Source organism: Haliotis asinina, chromosome 13, assembly GCF_037392515.1.
Source record: "Haliotis asinina isolate JCU_RB_2024 chromosome 13, JCU_Hal_asi_v2, whole genome shotgun sequence".
Lineage (NCBI taxonomy): Eukaryota > Metazoa > Mollusca > Gastropoda > Lepetellida > Haliotidae > Haliotis > Haliotis asinina.
This window is the reverse complement of record NC_090292.1, coordinates 9,258,013-9,273,619: the sequence shown is the minus strand read 5'-3', so window position 1 is coordinate 9,273,619 and position 15,607 is coordinate 9,258,013. Positions and strand designations below refer to the sequence as shown.

Genomic DNA, 15,607 nt, shown 5'->3' with positions numbered 1-15,607 from the left:
AAGCAAGTCAGCGAGTCTGACATGATCCAGTTAGTAGCTTCTTATGACAATTACTGAAGGTCAGTTCTAACCCGGAGAGAGTGATTGAGTGAGTTTAGTTTTACACCATCCTCAGCAATATTCCAGCTATATAGCGGCGGTCTGTAAATAATAGAGTCTGGACCAGACAATCCAGTGATCAACAACATGAGGATTGATCTGTGCAATTGGGAACCGATGACATGTCAACCAAGTCTGCGACCATGACCACCCGATCCTGTTAGTTGCCTCTTACTTACGACAACCATAGTCAACATTTACGGCAAGTATGCATTGTTGAAGACCTAATTTACCCCAGGCCATCATGGGTCTCTAACCTGGAGCTTCAAGAGTGTCAGTATATGGAAGTTCATCATAACAAACTCAGTTGAAGCTCATACGTGATAATCAAAAACACATGCACATTACAGTCATTTTGATATGCTGAAACCGTGGCCCAATATGTGTCCAAGCAACATGGATGAAGTATGATTACAATCCTGATGCAGTGCCTCGTACATGAGCAAAGTTTGTCTCCCATATTGCAAATCAACTTTAATCCCGAGTCAGTCGTTGACTCCAAAGATGTGATACTACATGAGAGAAACATACAGACTTCTTGGCACTGTACAGATGTTGGATTTATAGTGAACCAGGAAATTCTAGACTATTTCTACATGAACCGGTTCTTGAACAAGTTCTTATTTTCTGTTCCTACATCAGTATATCTTGCAGTAATGACTCATATTGTGCCACAGGGGTTGAAAATCAATGTTTTGTGTCATAGAACTCATATCAATAGTCTCCTGACACATAATTACGGAGTGTATTTGACACTGCTCAGCTAGCATCACCTACATACCAGCACTAATTTTTGCCCAGTAATACCTTTGGATTTTGAATATGTCGTACGCTTGGATGTTCCCAGAACAATATGTGTAGTTACACACATAATCACTGGGGTTTGTAACACTAAAAACTATATAAAAGGACTATATAAAAGAAAAAACCTGTTAGTGGCACTATATACCTTGGTGGGTTTTGGGGGGTGTTACAAGGCCATGTGCACATATAATTGCTTTATATGAAGTAGATACTTTTACAGGTAGAGTTATTTGCTAGAGGCAAGGTTTTGGTTTTTCTTTCAATCTGAGAATCCAAGGAGATTATCCTGGTCGTAAAGTTTGTGGAATTCCGGACGCTAAGTGGTAACTGGTGACAGTGATAATCAGCATGGTAGGGGCTGCACGACTGTTGGAACATCGGTTCTTTAAATATTTAGGAAAATGATGAGCAGCTTCAAGAATGCTTCTCGAAAACGATTTAACTGTGATTTATCTTTCTGTACATAATTTAAGATGCAAGGTTTTAAACACTTGCAATAACTAAAACCTGAAGTCATGTGACACCTCACTGAGAAACAGTTATATTGGAAAGGTTTGCTAATTTCACAAAACATTGGCAATAAAGTCAGTCCTACTATACATTCGTTTCAAACTAATTATGTTGCATGAACATATCACAGTCCTACCATCTTTGATTTTGAAAAACGTAAAGGAGAAAGAAATAGGCATTCGTATCAATAGCAGACAACACCCACCATCTTTGTAATATTAAATACCGGACAATCTAAACTTTACGTTGTTTGTGATGTTGTGGCGGAGATCTATCATATGGTTTCTGATTGTAGCGGCTCCATTTGCATGCAATGTACGTTTTATGTTCTTATTATTTTCACACACATAGTGATCTTTCTTGAAATCACAAAATTAAATTTAACATTATTCAAAGTTTATGGTTTCGTCCGAGTGTTAGGTGACGCTCTGTTCGACTGGGTTTTTGTAAACTTGTAGACTGGTCTGCTATCCTAATACCAATATATGAACATATCGAAAGCGAAGGCGCTTGAAGACAGGAAAACTAGTCTCGTATGCTCGCATGCGTGAACCAATAAAAGAACCAGTTTATAGAAAATATAATCCAGCAGCGAATATGTCAATGAAAACAATAGCCCAAGAATATTTTAATAAATAAATACTAGAAATGAAGAAAGAGAGGAAAAGAGATGTATTTTGGTCTTGTTTGTAAGAATCCATTAATAATCATACTTATAACGGGGAATGATCGGTAATGTTATGAAGAGTAAGGTCTGTGTGTTCTTTAAGGCATTCTGATTTGAATAAAAGAGAATTAATTCATCTAGTATATTTAGCATGTCATAGCTAGTAGTAAAATTTGGAGATAATCTGAGTCTTGATATATTTCCTCAAGCTCTTGCAATGAGAATTTTAGGTCTCTGCACGCCTGGTGGCAAAAATAAATCAAGGGCAGTCACTCTAATTTTGACTGCGGTCCTACGACAGCATGTCATTTGCTTCCGGTTTAAGAAGTCGAAGTCGTTGACAGTTTGGTATGGCACGTTGCGGCATTTGGTTCTTGTGTGATTGAAGTTAAGACAGACATGGAATGCCTGGGAATAGATGATTTTATAGAAAGCCAATCCTGAACCTAATCCTAACCCAAATCCTGACATAATATAAAGTCTAACCTTAACCCCAACCCCACAGAAATAATCATATTAAATGGAACACATTTCAGTCGGGGGTTGTGGAACTCTTAGCGTTGGATTTTCACTTTCACGTTTGGAAACATCAGGTGATCAGAGCTACTTTTACAGTCTGACATCCACCGCTCACTGAGACGGCGAGACAGTAGACTGTAGAGAGCGCTGTTACTGCATTAGCCATTGTTTTTAGGCCGTGTGATACGGATACTTGGCGATACGATAATCTACTGCCATCTTTGTTGTACAGGATTAGCCATGGTTTTTAGGCCGTGTGATACGGATACTTGACGATACGATAATCTACTACCATCTTTGTTGTACGGGATTAGCCATTGTTTTTAGGCCGTGTGATACGGATACTTGACGATACGATAATCTACTACCATCTTTGTTGTACAGGATTAGAAATTGTTTTTAGGCCGTGTGATACGGATACTTGACGATACGATAATCTACTACCATCTTTGTTGTACGGGATTAGCCATGGTTTTTAGGCCGTGTGATACGAATACTTGACGATACGATAATCTACTGCCATCTTTGTTGTACAGGATTAAAGTCAAAGGGCGGGACGCAAAATATCAGACTTAGTGACCAAATCTAATGTCAGCAATGTTAAGATTTCCTTCCAAGATGGTTTTGTGACAGCGTTGATAAGTCTCTCCCATGTTATAATCCAAAACAAGCCCCAGCACTATATCCCTTTGCTTTCAATGTCTACCATTGAAAGTATAACAAGCACATATGAATTTCCCCTCATCTTTTATAAACAGAAATGTGTAAACCAGTAGGAAAAAACCTTGCATTCCAAAAATATTGCATGTGCATGCATCTAAGGGCTTGGTCTCTAGGGAGGTATGGGCATAGCCCCCTGTTGTAAAATGTTATCATCAATTGCAAGTCAAAGTGGCTGAGAAAACTTTAGTTTATTTTATTCTTTCCTTGCAGAAAAATTGTTTTCAGTCACCTGCTCCAGACCTTCACATGGCATTTTAGTGAGATCACTATTTATAAGACTGTGGAATTCCAAGTTTTGCTAAAATCCCCACATCAAAATGGACGATGTGACATTTCAGTATTATGAGAAATAAGGAACTAATTTAGAAATGTAATGCAAAATGCAGATAGGAAATGTCATTAATGAAATGAACATTTATTTGTGTGAAACATGTGGCTGAAGCTTTTTGTATAAACTTGAACACTGTTAAACCCTAACTGTGTAACACCATATGGTATGTACTTGTATCACATGTTGTTAGTCTTCACATACGTCTTTAAACATTATTTGCATTAAAATTTCTGTTTGAAAATATAAGGGGAAATTTTGCAGATTACATTCTCAAGAGAAGTATTACAATGACAGCTCTTAGTGCATCCTGGATGATCTCCAGGGTATACATTTCAATAAATCTCCACTTCTAACATTGGTGCGACCCGTGAATGCCCCGGGGTAGAATAGGCCTTCAGCAACCCATGCTTGCCATAAAAGGTGACTATGCTTGTCGCAAAAGGCGACTAACGGGATCGGGTGGTCAGCCTCGCTGACTTGGTTGACACATGTCATCGGTTCCCAAGTGCGCAGATCGATGCTCATGTTGTTGGTTACTGGATTGCCTGGTCCAGACTCGATTATTTACAGACCGCCACCATATAGCTGGAATATTGCTGAATGCGGCGTAAAACTAAACTCACTCACTCACTCACTCTAACATGGGTGCATCTACAGCTCAGCCCAATAATCTCTTAGCTGAGTCTCCTTTCTCACAGAAGCCAATCAGATCAGCCTTTAAAACACAAATTGTCATTGTCAACAATTATAGCGACCACAGCCATGAAGGTTTGCTCACTGTGTGACTTCGATATAGGAGAAAAATCATACAGGCAAATTGATCAGTATGAAACCTTAGAAAGATGTATGCAAGCACTTCCACCTCTAACTTTCTCAGTATCTCTGCAATATTTGTGTTGCCAAGTTTAATTAATTAGATAAAAGAAGTGAGTTGTGATAGACGCCTTGTGATTGGTTGCTCAACTTCCAAGCGTAGACATCTGATTGGATAAAATGGTAGCAAAGGGAAGTAATACACTTTTGTGTATATGCATCTAATGTACTAGTGGAGATTTAGTGTAATGTATACCCTTGAGGTCATCAAGGATGCTCCAAGTGATGGATTGTTATTATGCTGCTCTATGGATCACACATGATTTGTCATTCTCAGCTCCATGCAGAGAAAACAACCAAAGGTGTTGAGGGGAAGTTATCTGCAGATTTACCATCTAATGCTAGTCATCTTATCTTAATTTGTATCTTTTCATCGCTGGATGAACGCAGACATGGTGGGATTTCTAACCAACCACTTGCCCCAGAGAAACAAATGTTGGTCACATTGCAATCTACAACCTTTTACCTTTTACCTTTTACTAACAGACTTTGTCAGTTTGTTGATGCTGGTTGCAATGGTTACAGGTCAAGATGTTGAGGAGCAGCCTCCAGGCAGTGAAAGAGTCAGGTCAGCTATTGAGGTCAGCAGTGAGAGGGGCTCCATGTCTCAATGTGGCACAGACTCGGGTAATATATTCAGAGGAGAATGTCCTCAATAAAGTTTGAATCAGAGCTCCAGATAAGATATAGCTCACATGGGTACTGTACCCACTTGTTTGGAGTGGGTATCACGAATGTTGAGTGGGTAATTCATTTTCTGTTACCCACTGCTTTCAGATATGTGATTATTTCAGTGATTTTACTCACGTAAGTATATGTCATGAAGTAAGTTTATTAAGCAGGTATTTACTGCCTGATGTCATACCTAATCAAAACCAACTTACATATAATGGAAATGATTTTATAAAAAAAATCACTGATCTGATACTCACAGTACTACACTAGTTCCATAGTAACAGTGCAACTTGCCTGCTAACTGTCTTTTTCGTTATACAGGCAATTTTTATAAATATATTATTCAGCTAAGATAATGTCCTGAAAAGGTAGAACTCTGTGTTATGAGCCCAACGTTCCACAGAAGACCAAGTCAAGTCTTCACTGCTGGTTCCAGGTGTCTTGATTTCAATGTGATTGATATTCATAAGCCTGTAAAGAATCAGTTATATGTAATATAGAGGAAACTGACATACAGAGCCTTCAGAGAGGCCAATACGATTGCACTACACCAATACGATTGCACTAGAAATTCTACGAAATTTGAAGAAAATTGATTGAATTCGTATAGACAGATAAAAACATATTTTCATGAATTGAATAAGTTTTCACCAAAGAGAGATGACACGAAGAAATGTAACGCTGATTTGCTGTTTGTGAAATTAAAACTTCATTCTTGAAGTGTCTTAGTTATCTATCTCAGAATCCATCGTGATTTTGAGTACTGTAAACAGCCAAATTTTCGCAGCCGTTTAATTTTCGCGAACTTTGCATCAGACTTCACGATGTAAGAATAAATACATGCGATAATATAGATATATCATACACGCTGTTCAGTCACGTCAAAGACACAAAAACAATACAGGTGTCATTGCTCAATCACGTGTCACCATTGGGCTAATCTGGATTAACATGGCTCAATCACGTTCTATTTTCATTGCTCTAACACCTATTTAAAAAGGATTAATTCTAAAATCAATTACATTAATCTGTTGTTAGATCATTTCGCAAATCTGTTTATTTTATAACAGCTCAATGGTCACGCACCTACATGTCGTGCAAAAACATTTAGAGACTCCCTTGTAACAAGATCACCTAGCGAAATTAAGAAGGCGCGAAAAGGTTTAGTGACCATCACTCCTGAAAATTTAAAGGCGCGGAAATAAGACAGTTTACAGTATGTAGCTCACATCTAGTTTTATGATCAAACAACAAGTTTTGATCCTTTGGCTTTGGCATCTTTGAGTATTTCTTACATAAACAGGAGTGTTGGTTATATGCACCAAGCAACACACACTTTAATTTTCAAATGACGTTGCTGCACTCCACATGACTCGCAATGTAAAGCAATTGCAGCCATTCTCAAGGTGTATCCTTATAGGACAGAACATTCTGAGTGCTGTGATTGCACAATCCGGGATGGGACTCACCTAAAATAGTACTAGAATTTGTACTTTACTTAAACAGTGTAATCCCAAACATCTGTTATAAGTAATGTCGTGTGTTTATGCTACAGTCAACGGTGGTGGTGGAGCGAGTATATCCAACGCAGCTAGGCAAGGTGGGACAGATGCCCCGTCTAAAGAACAAGCACCGTGTATACAGACTGAAGGAAAGGGTACACAGCAAGCCTGCTCCACCCATCAAGTGTATTCTGCTGCAGGATATTAAGGGTTGGTACCTACTTAAAGAGCAGGGGTTAAAAAATTCCATAGCCTGACGCCCCGGCATTTTGGCAATCAAATAATGGTATCTTTCTTGTCTGTCGGCTACTAGAAAATATACAGTTATAGTTTCGAATTGCAAATAAACCTGGATTGTATTTCATATCTGCAAAAAATGTAGCTATAATAATAAAGTAGGGTTATCTTCCTCTGCTATTTATCACTTTTTGGTAAATAGTCCAGTAAACATTAACATCGCATACTTCATTGATTTATTCTTTCGTAGTTTCATTATCATGAGTATGTCAGAAAAATCAGGGTGAGTGGGAAGTTAACTTCTTAAGGTCCAAAAAAATTTGATCCCCAGTAGAGTGGCCCAGAGTGTTGTTATACACGACTGAAGTTATAGCAAGATCATGAAATAAGTTTCATGATGTGATTGCCTCTGTTTGTGGTTGTTTTATGCTGCACCCAGGAGGGTAGGTCGGTTGGGGGGAGTAGCTTAGGGTTGGGGGGTAGCCTAGTGGCTAAACCGTTCGCCCATCATGTCGAAGGCCTTGGTTTGATTCCCACATGGATGGTGTTTGATGTTAGTAAGGATACCATTAATTGATTGCCCAATATTGAAACTGACTTGTCCTGGGCATCGGCCTATGGGATTTTTGAACCCCAGTATTTATTTTCAAATCGGACACTTACAAATCAGCACTCTCAATCATAATCTGCAGGAACTCGTTTAAGTGTCATATATAGTGAAATAAGAAATACATAAATGAACAAAAGTTGTCGTACATATTGAAACTGTTTCAAACTGTTGTTAAAATATTGGCCTTTATTAACCCATGCTTGTCGTAAGAGGCAACTAATGGGATTGGGTAGTCAGACTTGCTGACTTGGTTGACACACGTCATTGGTTAGCAATTGTACAGTTCAGTGCTCATGCTGTCGATCACTGGATTGTCTGCTGCGGGCTCAATTATTTACAGATCACCACCATATATCTGGAATATTGCTGAATATTGCGTAAAACTAAACTCACTCACTCACCTGTTGAAAGGTATGTTTACTTCTCCCTGTCAGGTGTTGGAGTGAAGGGAAGTGTGATCAGTGTGGACAGAAGTCTGTTCAGGAACAAGCTATACCCTACCCAGGCAACGTACGCCTCCCCAGAGAACCTGGCTGAGTTGGGGGATGAGGTATGTGTCCTCAGATCATATTCTTCTGCCTACTATGTTTATGTAGGGGCATGTGGTCCTGTGCAGTTCAGGTCCCATATCAGTTTGGTTCAGCAACGTCAAGCTCGGACAGGTCCTTGGATGGGTGACCATGTTTGGCAGCTTGTTTCCTTAGAGCTTCTAGACTTGGGGTCCTACGCCACCTGAAAGCACAAGTGACACATGTGGTCTCACCTTAGGCAAGTGAGTTTGTTCAAAATAGCCTCTGTTCACCCAGCAGAAAATAGGTACCTGTTTAGATAAAGTCATGTGACTATAACCTTTCAGCACCCTACACACAGCTTGGGGTATTAATAATCAGATTCTGATTAAGCACTGTGAGCTATCAATTGGTGAATAGAGACTATATGTGCACTATAGAGGATGACTTATTATGATAATAATTAACTCAGTAATCACTTTTTCGTTTCATTAGTTAATCGTTTTTATTTTTTCTGCCAAAGTACATTTGATTAAGATTGACTTATGACATACTCACTTTGAATGTCAGAATCTGTGAGACAAGTTGTCTGCTGAAATGTCTTGTAACCATGGAAGCTGCTGCATGGAATCAGTTATGTGCTGTCTGTTGCTTTTTCCTTTTTTTTGTTTGGGTTAGAAATGGTCTTCAGTAACCCATGTTTATCGTAAGAGGTGACTGATAGGGTTGGGTAGTCTCACTTGCTCACCTGGTTGTCACGTGTCATTGTATCTGAGTTGTGAAGATTGATGCTCATGCTGTTGAGCACTGGATTGTCGGGTCCAGACTTAATTATTACAGAGAGCAGCCATATAGCTGGAATATTGCTGAGTGTGAGGTACAGCTAAGTACTCTCACTCATTCTTGTCACCCTAAAACTGATTTTTCAAATATATTTTATGACTTAATGATGGTGTCACCAGTTGCTATTGCAATATTTCATTTTCGATTTCCTTCCCAGTAACTGATTAAAGTGCGCCCTTCTCATAGTCTTCATCACTAGCAGTTGCTTCAAATTAAATGGAGGCACCTGGTAAAGACCATCCTTGGAAACCCTGAATCAATTTAACTGATACAGAATTCAGGAAGGCATTTCACTCTCGTCTCTTTTGGTTCTTCAAGTGATTGGACATTTTGTGTTTTTCAAGCCCATGTTAACCCATGACAAGATACAGTGTGGTGGGGTAGCCTAGTGGTTAAAGCATCCGCTTATCACACCGAAGACGCGGGTTCAATTCCCCACATGGGTACAATGTCTGAAGCCAATTTTCTGGTGTCCCGTGTCGTGATATTGCTGGAATATTGCTGCTACAGGCATAAAACTAAACTCACTCACTCACTCACTCCCATGACAAATAGACATGAACCTTTGACGTGCAGTGCACATTTAGGATTTAGGTACTTGATGTGCAGTTTCCTTGATTAGATGTTGCTGTTTGATCAGATTGTTTAGTCATCTGTTACCATGGTAATCCTGATAAAGATGAATGTTGTTTCTTCCAGAGAGTGGATGAGACTAAAGCCACGCCCACAGCAAGACAGGTGAGACATGGTGCCAAACCTTAGTTTCTTGTGCTTTGTTACTCAATTGTTGTATGGAGGTCAAGGAAATAGGATTACAAGTTTTCAACTCATGTAGAGTTGCTTTCTTTGTACTAGAATAACACTGTTCCCAGTACACTATGTTTTGAAATGTTTTTCGTGTTCAGTCAAGATGCTGGCCAGGTTTGGAGCACGCTTGTGCGTACAGTTACAAATGAGGAATAGCAGTCATTGTATCCTGAGGGACAAGAGCAGCATGAAGCATGGACCCCAAAAAGGAAGTACATGTTGATGGGGGCATACATCAAGTCCTTTCGTCTGCATGAAGGCAGCCTCAGCTGCACCAGGCAGTGCCAGAGAAAACAGCAACATGCCGTATCTCACCAGCAATGAAACCATCACCTGGATGGTCCCTGTTGGAATGGGACAAATTGGCTACTATACACCTTACCCTCTAGTGAAAATCTGCACTCTAGCCTGCTGTGAGAAACTGCACTCTGGCCAGCAGTGAGAATCTGCACCCACGTCGCTGTGAGAATCTGCACCCTAGCCAGCAGTATGAATCTGCACTCTGGCCAGCAGTGAGATCCCCCCCTTCATTTTACAACAGCCTACCAGGTTTCTCATTATTAGCGTGACTGATGTAAATTTGTGAACAGTTTGAAAATCTGGCACGGCATCCATGGCAATCATGGACTGTCACATTTGTTCATTCAGCCCCCTCACATCGTCTCACGTCCATCCTGTTTTGTCCCATATGTTTCGGAGAAGCAGGCTGTCATGGGAATGTAGTGTCGAGGAATTTAAAGTAGCCCTTGCATAAGATTTGCAGGGATCCATTAACTGTTGGTCCAGATTCATGACTGGCCATGCAGATGTTGGCTGAGTGCACCAACATAGTGCATACCATTGGCACATCTAGGGCTGTACAATATAGCCAGTTTACTTATTTATTTACTGGTTCAGACATGAAACCGATACATATTGTGATACACTGATCGGAAACGGGTATTTTGATATGCATTTCGAAAACTTTGTAACACTTGGAAATCTTAGAAAAATTCTGTTTTTCACACCCAAAGTTATGCCTTTGTGGTAAAATGGCAATCCAAAAACAGTTTTATGTGGTGCCCATGAATACTATGGCAAAGGCCTCGGGATTGCAGTATTTGAGTTGAAAACATTCAGGGTTTTTGTTTTGTAATTAATCTTTTACTGTTAGTAAAGCTTAATGAAGCATTGTGATTGTGTTGTGTTCTTGCTAAATAAATAAGGCATTAATTCAGTTATGAGCAGTTTGTCAAAAAAATATCTTGCAATATATGGCAATACATATCGCAGTATGTGTTTTTGTATCACAGTATATCGCAATCCTCTGCAATACCCACCCCTAGGCTAAAAAAATCTCTGATTATAGGTTTGAATCCTGGTTTTCCTGGATCATATTGCTATGTTTGTCAACAGGTGGTACATTAAGACCTGCAGGATTTGAGTTTTCCTCCCACATACGGGATTTGAGTTTTCCTCCCACAATAAACATACATGCAATAACAACAGACTTACAAAGTTATTTTAAACCCAGATGTTTCCCAGTTTCCCTGACAAGACGTTTCACCGTTATATACTAGTGGCTAATAAGCTCCTCATGGAAAGTACCTGCATTAAATATTCGTAAATCATTCAGTCTTAAAACATGTAAGGTATATTGGAACTCGTTTACCCTGATGTGCGATGTCGTTACAGACACTGGAACAACTGAGTTGGCTGCATTTACGTGTACCAATGAACGGAGAGAGGTCATGGACACTCAGCAAAACCAATGTGAAGGTCGCCCTGAGGAAGCTGGTGAGGGTGTATAAACTATTACAGGGTAGACCAATGTTTGTTTACGATGAGAAATAATCACAGTGCTGAATATTTGTGCTATGACTGGACTCACCAGTTGAAGGCATAACGCCAAGGCGTTCAGAATGTGTAGCTTACACTAAATTTGTACATGGACAAAAGGATTTGTTCACACAAATGTATTGTTTAGTCATTGTACTAATTTACTGCACAGGTAACTACAGAGGTTATTAGGTTTTAGTTTGTGTACACAAAAACACACCTGACAACAACTTACTTCATGGATAGTCTCTTGAGCATGCAAAAAGCATGCATTTTCGCCATGTGTGGGTTTGAAGTGGAATCGTAGTTTGTTTCGAGACGTTGATAACGCAGCACACCTTGAGATTGTCGGTTTGTGGAACTTGTTTTGGGTGTTACCATGTTGGTTAACGAGGTTGTTGTGTTTGCTTGTTTCAGAATTTGATTGTGTTTGTATGTTCTTTTAGGGAGTTTATTCTGTTCTCTTGTTTCAGACAGCTGATAATGAGAGTTTGTTGTTTCAGGGAGTTGAGGTGGAGGAGGGCTGTCTGACAATGCCTGAAGAGGCCATCACAGAGCCACAGGAAATCACAATCGGCATTACGGTGAATCACTAGTGTTACTACGCTCAAACCTTTGAGAGTCTGGGTTAGAATTGGTCTTCAGTAGCCCACGCTTATCATCAGTGTGTGAAATAGCCACAGGCCCACTAGCTGTTGGCTAGTGAAAATCCAGTCAGGCTAGTAAATCCTCATAGTCACTGGCCTGACTAACTGGTGAATTTTCATAGGGTCATTTTGTAAATATACTCTTAAAAAAATAGAGGAACCTGAACTTTGAAGTCTGGTAGAAACAAAACCCATAAGGGAACGTTACAATGACATTCATCTTGTGTATGCAGCATCATTTCACATTATCACCACACGGAAACACAATACATGGCAGCATGTGAACAATGTGGGAGCCTCCTACACGTGCATGGGGTGTCATTATCTTGACGCTTTTCAGGTTGATAAATCACTGTAGACCATTTTTTTTCCAATAATTTTCTTGCATCTCTGCATGGTCAGGTATTCCAGGGTCAAATCACTCACTACGGACTAAAAATTGTAAACCTGAAATTTTCATGTCATACTCCAGTCACCTAGCAAGGGGGATAACTGAACAAACAGCATGCTTTGAATGAAATCCATGTGGTGATGGATTTTCAAGACATCCATGATTATTGTGTCAACATGGATTCAATCCCATATCTCTCCCAATGTTAACAGTCGTACATTGAAAGTACAGATCCCCTACCCTTTTTTTAAGAGTATGTATCAATACATCACTCTCTTTGACTTGTTAAGTTACAATACACTTTAAGATAATGCAACATTATGTCCTGGTGAAAAAAATGTTAATCATATCAGCAGCTTAATGGTGAAATCAGTGTCATGTTGACAGTTTTGGGCTAGTGAATTATTTTGTGGAATAGAAACTTTCAGGCATAGCTTGCAAAAGCTGGCTAACAAAATCTGTAAACTGTTTCGGACACCGCTTGTCATAAGAGGCGACAACAGGAAAGGGCTATCAGGTAACACATGGTAGGATAGACACATGGTAGGATAGACACATCATAGACTTGGTTAGGCATTGTATCCCAAAATTTGATGCTCATGTTTTTGATCACTGGATTGTCTGGTCCAGGCTTGATTTGTTTACAAATCACCGTCATATATCTGGGACATTGCTGAGTGTGACATTAAACAGTGCATGTTCAATTCTTCGAAGCATTATAGTACTTGTTTATGTGAAGGAAAACAAGTTCTTTGTATAATCAATTTCTTTTAATCATTATTGCAATAAGTGGATTTCAGCATGGTACTAACACCAATACTTGTTTGATAACGGTGTTAATAGCTATGCTGAAACCCTGCACTCATTCAATAAAGATGTTGACTGTTCATAGAACTCGTTTTTCCAATTTGAACTTTATTCATTACTTACTGACATTTTTGGCATTTTTGGTCAAAGTTACGTGTCCGATATCATTGATAGTCAGCCGATATTTAGTTCATCTTTTACCTGTATCAATGGATCAAGAATATGTCTTCATATATCCATACTGAATACTGACTGTGAACATTTTCAGGTGAATAACATGGAAACCGTTCATGTGAAGGGTACCGTGTTTCACATTCAGAAAGACCCTGGTGAGGGATTTCTGCCAACATTTCCACCGGTGTGGTCAAAGCCCAGAGAACCAGAAAACAGCTAGTTGTGTGGGAACATTACATCATAAGTCATATACTTTTTTGCAAGAACATCATGGAATTGTTGAGAAGATCCACAAGTGTCATCTGTTGTTGATGATGAATGTTGGAGAATGTTGAGCACATTTTGCTAATACAGTAGGTGATTAACACTGACGTCACTTCTGTTAATCACAACAGGAACAACTTTAACAACTGGAACATGGATCACTGATTTTCATTGGATGGTGATGATAATGCACAAAACTTGTCCCCATCAGAGAGCAAAATAGTCGCTGATCCACTAGTCCGTGCTTAGTTAAGCTACAATCGGGCCAGTAAATTTCACAGGCCTGACTGACTAGTGAATTTTCATTGACTAATTTTTTTAAAATATACCACTCTCTCTGACCTGTTTTAAAGATTTTGTGCTGATAAATGATGGTATATTACCTTTTTGTAATTTTTTGTTTAGTTTCCACATTCAAAATGAGAATTATATTTTGTTGGCTAGTAACTTTCATGCATAATTAGCCAGACTGGCAAGCAAAAGTTGGAAACTATTTTGCACTCTGGTCCCCATTCATACTATATCTCCTACAACCAAAATGTTTCCCTCATATTGAAGACTTCACTGATTCCATGAACTAATCATGGGCTGTTGTTAAAGATTCTGGTTTGCCATGTTCTTCGTACCTGAACTCGCAATAAGAAAAGGCATTTTTACTGGTTGATGTGTTCAAGATTGTGACCGAGAGAAGTAGGTTAGAAAGGTCAGTGATGGGAGAAACAGCCAAGATGTCACTTCCGAAGCGAAGCCGTTGTGTCTTGTGGGTCAAGGGAAGATAGGTTATCAAGCCCTGGCTGACAGAGGATGGATCATTCACCAAATTTGTGATGTGTTGACAGAAGCAAACCATCTTCCCAAACAGGAGGTACATTGCTGATAGGTATCAGGTGTTTGTGTTGAAACATGAATACAAATGTGTTTTTTCAATGAATCTCTTTGTTTGTCAATTATTTCATGTGTATGAGTTTTTATTTGTTAGACTGGTTTTGACATTCCTATGCAGAAGCATAAGTTATTCTAATATGAAGGATTGTGGATGATTCCCGAAAGTTAACAAAGAAGAACGGGGAAACATTCTGGCTGAAAAATAACTGGCAGATAATTTACTGAAGGCCATAAGGGCCTACACACATTTGAAACTGCCGGCCTGATATGATAACAACCGGCGTTGGGCCTCCAACCCATCATCACATCACCATGGCAACATCAACACATCACCACAGCAACATCACAACCACATCATCATGGCAACACCAACACATCACCACAGCAACAACAACACAACCCATCATCACATCACCATGGCAACATCACCACATCACCACGTTATGGTTGTGTTGCTACGGTGATGTTAGGTGTTTTGATGGTGTTGCTTCTCTGGTGTGATGATGTTGTGGTAATGAAATTACTGAAAATAATGCGACATTTTAGTTGACGTCACGGCATGTTTTGTGCATTTTGTGACGTCGGAAAAAAGACGACTCTGGTTGCTGATTAGTATATATGTAACCTTATTTCCACTCAATGTGTAAAAGATCTCGGCTTCTGTGTCAGAATTCAACACTTTTTAGCCAAAATATAAAATGAGTGGTTTTACCACTGAAATAGTGTTCTGAATATATCAACAATTACTACGTATCTTATTGTGAGCAACACGCGCACCTGTCTGGAAATAATTTAGCGTAAATGAAAATTTCACAACACCTGACTATTCACTGAAAATTCATTTAGGAAATAGACTTTTCTTCTTATGATTATGAAATTATTTCACTTTTTCAGTACAGAAGTATTAGAATA

General features: G+C 39.3%; 2 protein-coding genes across 4 annotated transcripts in view; one reads left to right on the top strand and one right to left on the bottom strand.

Moving 5' to 3' along the window:
- Positions 1–1,643, bottom strand: part of LOC137260098 (COMM domain-containing protein 4-like) — a 30,646-nt gene extending 29,003 nt beyond the window's left edge. Inside the window, exon 1 of one of the 3 annotated variants that reach the window (XM_067797790.1) lies at positions 1,619–1,643. In XM_067797790.1, coding sequence (XP_067653891.1) covers positions 1,619–1,621 — 3 coding nt within the window. In that variant the 5' untranslated portion in view covers positions 1,622–1,643. Of the gene's footprint in view, positions 1–906 lie in introns of all 3 variants that reach the window. The other 2 variants (XM_067797791.1, XM_067797792.1) reach the window with 2 other exon arrangements.
- Positions 1,644–2,348: 705 nt separating this feature from the next.
- Positions 2,349–14,741, top strand: LOC137259934 (large ribosomal subunit protein bL9m-like). The gene is made up of 8 exons (XM_067797587.1): positions 2,349–2,428; positions 5,052–5,153; positions 6,757–6,913; positions 7,985–8,100; positions 9,602–9,640; positions 11,384–11,485; positions 12,031–12,111; positions 13,641–14,741. Exons 2-8 carry the CDS (start codon positions 5,058–5,060, stop codon positions 13,764–13,766), a joined length of 717 nt encoding a protein of 238 aa, XP_067653688.1. The 5' UTR covers positions 2,349–2,428; positions 5,052–5,057; the 3' UTR covers positions 13,767–14,741.
- Positions 14,742–15,607: the final 866 nt, after the last annotated feature.